General features: G+C 34.5%; 1 protein-coding gene across 1 annotated transcript; it reads right to left on the bottom strand.

The window, feature by feature from the left end:
• LOC131647428 (delta(7)-sterol-C5(6)-desaturase-like) lies at positions 1-2,664 on the bottom strand. The gene is made up of 3 exons (XM_058917316.1): positions 2,360-2,664; positions 1,320-1,625; positions 1-540 (listed from the first exon to the last, which is right to left on the bottom strand). The coding sequence occupies exons 1-3, from the start codon at positions 2,586-2,588 to the stop codon at positions 248-250; spliced, it is 828 nt and encodes a 275-aa protein (XP_058773299.1). The 5' UTR covers positions 2,589-2,664; the 3' UTR covers positions 1-247.
• Positions 2,665-3,881: the final 1,217 nt, after the last annotated feature.

Consider the following 3,881-nt stretch of genomic DNA (forward strand, 5'->3'; position numbering starts at 1 on the left):
TTTGAGAAAGAAAATAAGCACAAAAAATAGAATGAAGTATACAAAGTAACAATTGAGTCACATCAACCCTATCTCTACTTTCTAATAGCATCAACCTTTTGATGAAACACACAAGAAACATACATTGAAAAACACATTGTTTTATGCTTTACATGCAATGAACCACATTTCAACAACAATCAATCCAGTCAAGATAACTTTCAACCAACAAAACCGAGACGAGACAGGATTTCATCATGCAGACTAATCACATCGCTTTGCCTTGGTCTTCCTCTGGGTCGCGAAGAGTACCAAACATCCAATCCATCCATATGGTGTAATGACCGTAGTTATGTCGGTATGTAGTGTGATGAATGGTGTGGTAACCAGCTCCCATAACAGGCCACAATTTTCCATGAATGCAGTCGTGAATATTTGCAGTCCAAACACCTTCGATGAATAAGAGCGCTAAATGTGCGATGAAATGGACTGGAACAATAAACAAAGCTAGACTGTGTGGTAATGCTTGAAGTATTCCATCAAGAGGATGAAAAGCCAAACCTGATATATATTTGACGAAAAACTAGTCAGTTCATCATTAAATATCTTAGAGACGAAAGCAATGCTTTAAAAACTGAACCAGATATTGAACCGGCAAGATTTCCGAATCATGGTTCAACTACTTTAAACAACTTGAACAACAAGACTCAACTATCATTTTATACTACAATAGGAGTGACCCTCTGTTTGGGTCATGAGGGGAACCAAGGGGATTATTCACATTGGACCAAGAGCAACTGACATCACATCTTCACTAAAAACTTTGAGGCGTTGAGTTTATGAGTCCTCGCACTTTTATACTATTCAACCTTCACTTTTTTCAAACAATGTGAAACTTCTAACTCATACTTGCCACACAATAATCTCACCATCAAGTGATTTTGTCCATTCATGATTCATCTGGATATGTTTCCCCTCAAAGTGGAAGTTTTTTTCATCCACATACACTTGCACCATTGTTGCTGTTGTTGTTGCATCAACGGGACATGCCGCCTGACCATTATTGTAAGGAAGACTTTCAACACAAGGAGCTGGTTCTTTTTAATTGAACCATGAGCTCGGAATCGGATACCAGTGTTGAGTCTAGAACTAGACTCCCTGACAACAGCATTTATAGTTTTAATGCGACAGACAAACTAAGGAAACACTTGGTTAACACATTTAGCATTCTAGCCAAGCTCTAATCCTTAAAATCAGAATCACCTAACACAGCATATACATTTTCAATACTACATGACTATGATTGTGGTGTTGAAATATCGAATATGTAACATACTCACCAGCAAATGGGGAGAGCGTATTCTGTTTATTGTAGATGTGATGAGTCGCGTGAAGATATTTGTAAAGCGGTTTTATGTCATGCAACTCTCTGTGCATCCAATATATACCAAACTCTACAATAACCATATAAATTGCTAGATAACCAATGTATTCAACCCAGCCAACATTATCGAATCTAGGAAAGGACTTTGTCCACCCAATTTCTGTCAGGTACTCTGAAAAAGTCGGAAGCATACAGTACCAAGGCATTGCTTTCATAGCAACTGATATTTGCAAGAGCATCGCTTTACGTGACGGAATCGCATCTGCAAGAATAGATTTCAATATATCAACTGTAAAACAAAACCATGCTTCCAAGGCGTGGGTTAGGTTTCACGGTGACGAATACTGATTTCTCACGAATCATATGTAGAGTTGATTTATGACATGTTTGGATATATCCAGACAAAAATGAGTTGAATCTCACCTTCAAGTTATAAATCTATCTAATACAAAGGAAAAATCAATTTTACTTGTTAACACATAAACATGTCAAAATCAAAATCAATTTTATACATCTAGAATCAATTCTAAAGGCTATCTGGTAAAGTCAATTCAGTAACCAACTCCAAGCAAACAATGGTTATAAAAGATCAAAATTCAAAATACAGATCCAAAAGAATATTATTTTATAAATCTAAGTGTGTTTGGTTCTGCAGTGACTAGAATTGATTCCGATTAAAAGTGAGATGGAAAAAAGTGATTTTGTAGAACTATCACCTCAACTGTTGATAAACAAAAAAGTCAACAACTGAAATCTAATCAAACTTTGAACTTCAATTTTCCACCCCACAATATTAAACCTAAAATCAATCAACCAATTACACACTAAATCAAGAACAAGAACACACACACAAAAAAAAAATCTTTTCCTAAAAAAAAAAAATTGTGAAAACTACAGAGCAAGCAAAACCCATTTCACAACAAACCAATACAAAAAATTAAGCAACCCCCATTTCAAATTAAGCCGAAAAGACAACAGAAACGATAAAAAAATAACCTTTTGGGAGAAAAACGTTGCGTTTCCAAACGTAAATAACGAAGCACCATAAGAAACCAGAGATGAAGTAAAGAAGAACGCCGCCAATGTAATTGCGAAGCCATGTCTGGATGAAGCGAGGGAGGGGGACCCAGAAGTAGTTTGGGAGGAAGAAGCCGAGAACAATGCGATTGTAGAAGTCGGTGTCTTCAATGAAGAATTGGCGATAATCGGTTGTTGGGTTTTCCATTGATGAAAACAGAGTGAGAGACAGAGCACGAGGGTGTGAGTTGTGAAAAGTGACAAGTGATGAAGAGAATGATGCTTGAGATCTTTTAAAAGTTCTTTTTTTCCAACTATCACTTTGTTATTTTATGAATAAAAAGAAATAAATGAAAGGGTTAAAAGAATAATTTTGTGAACATTGAAAAGTTGATTTTGTGTATAAGTTTTTTTTTACTAATTTGTGATTTTTTTTAGTTGGTTTTGTAAAAATTCATTTTATAGAAATAATATTATTTAAAATGTGTGAAAATTAATAAGTGATTTTATTCGCTAGTTAAATACAATGAAAATTTCATTCTATCATTTGAGAATTTTGAACGGAACAAGATAAATTTTTTTATTCTGCTTAAATCGAATGGAAGAAACATGGTGATAAATGATTGAATGGAATGTAATTCATACAACTTCATTATGCTTGCTCTGATGCATCAAATTTTTAATGATTCGAATAATGAAATACCACTTCATTTCATTTCATATCGCTTTGCTCTTTCGGACCTCTATCAATCCAAACCAATCTTAAAGAATGTAGATTCCTTTTACATCAGACGAAAACTATATGTAAACAAGCAGTGATTACAAATGTTACGAAACAATTGAAATAGAACATACCTCATACATAGTCTAAAAGCAATTCTAAGAGAAAACGCTACATAGTCATAACATATTATACATAGAATCTTCAAAAGTTAAGGCACAACTAAACCAAAAGCAACAACATATCATCCATCAATCCACTCTCTTGCAAACACCAACAATGACACTGTGGAAGTGAGAATCCATAGTCTTTTTCTGAATCCAATTAAGGATGATTTATTTGACTTGTGTTTGCACAATTCAACATTCTCTGGTCTCAAAATTGACCAACATATTTGAGTGTTCACAAACTAATAGATGACTAGAGATAGTTATGAAATGTGTGTTGAACTCATAAACTTCTTTAATCACTATAAAATCCCAATAGGCACACATAACCATACTACAAGCCACAAAAATCTTTTGAGTCATTTTGTCAAACACCAAGAGTGCATCATTTACTACTAAAACACAAAAACACAAAAACACAAAACGGAAATCAAGAAAACGAAATCAAACATCCATATTAGGATTTTCATACTCTATAACCATGGCGGCTTCAGATGTGGACAAAAATTTATGGGCAGCAAGGGTGTAGGAGTAACTACTGTAAAAAGAGATGCTTCCACCGTTGTCGCGTTGAGATGTTCAAAAAATCCACAACTAACTTGTCATTTCTTGG

Source organism: Vicia villosa, linkage group LG2 (assembly GCF_029867415.1).
Source record: "Vicia villosa cultivar HV-30 ecotype Madison, WI linkage group LG2, Vvil1.0, whole genome shotgun sequence".
Classification (NCBI taxonomy): domain Eukaryota; kingdom Viridiplantae; phylum Streptophyta; class Magnoliopsida; order Fabales; family Fabaceae; genus Vicia; species Vicia villosa.

Excerpts from the sequence above, each read along its gene's own strand:
- LOC131647428 (XM_058917316.1), bottom strand. The coding sequence starts at position 2,588 with ATGGAAAACCCAACAACCGATTATCGCCAATTCTTCATTGAAGACACC. Across the intron at positions 1,626-2,359 it reads CAACGTTTTTCTCCCAAAAG|ATGCGATTCCGTCACGTAAA; the intron begins GTTATTTTTTTA and ends CTATTCTTGCAG. Across the intron at positions 541-1,319 it reads TACGCTCTCCCCATTTGCTG|GTTTGGCTTTTCATCCTCTT; the intron begins GTGAGTATGTTA and ends AATATATATCAG.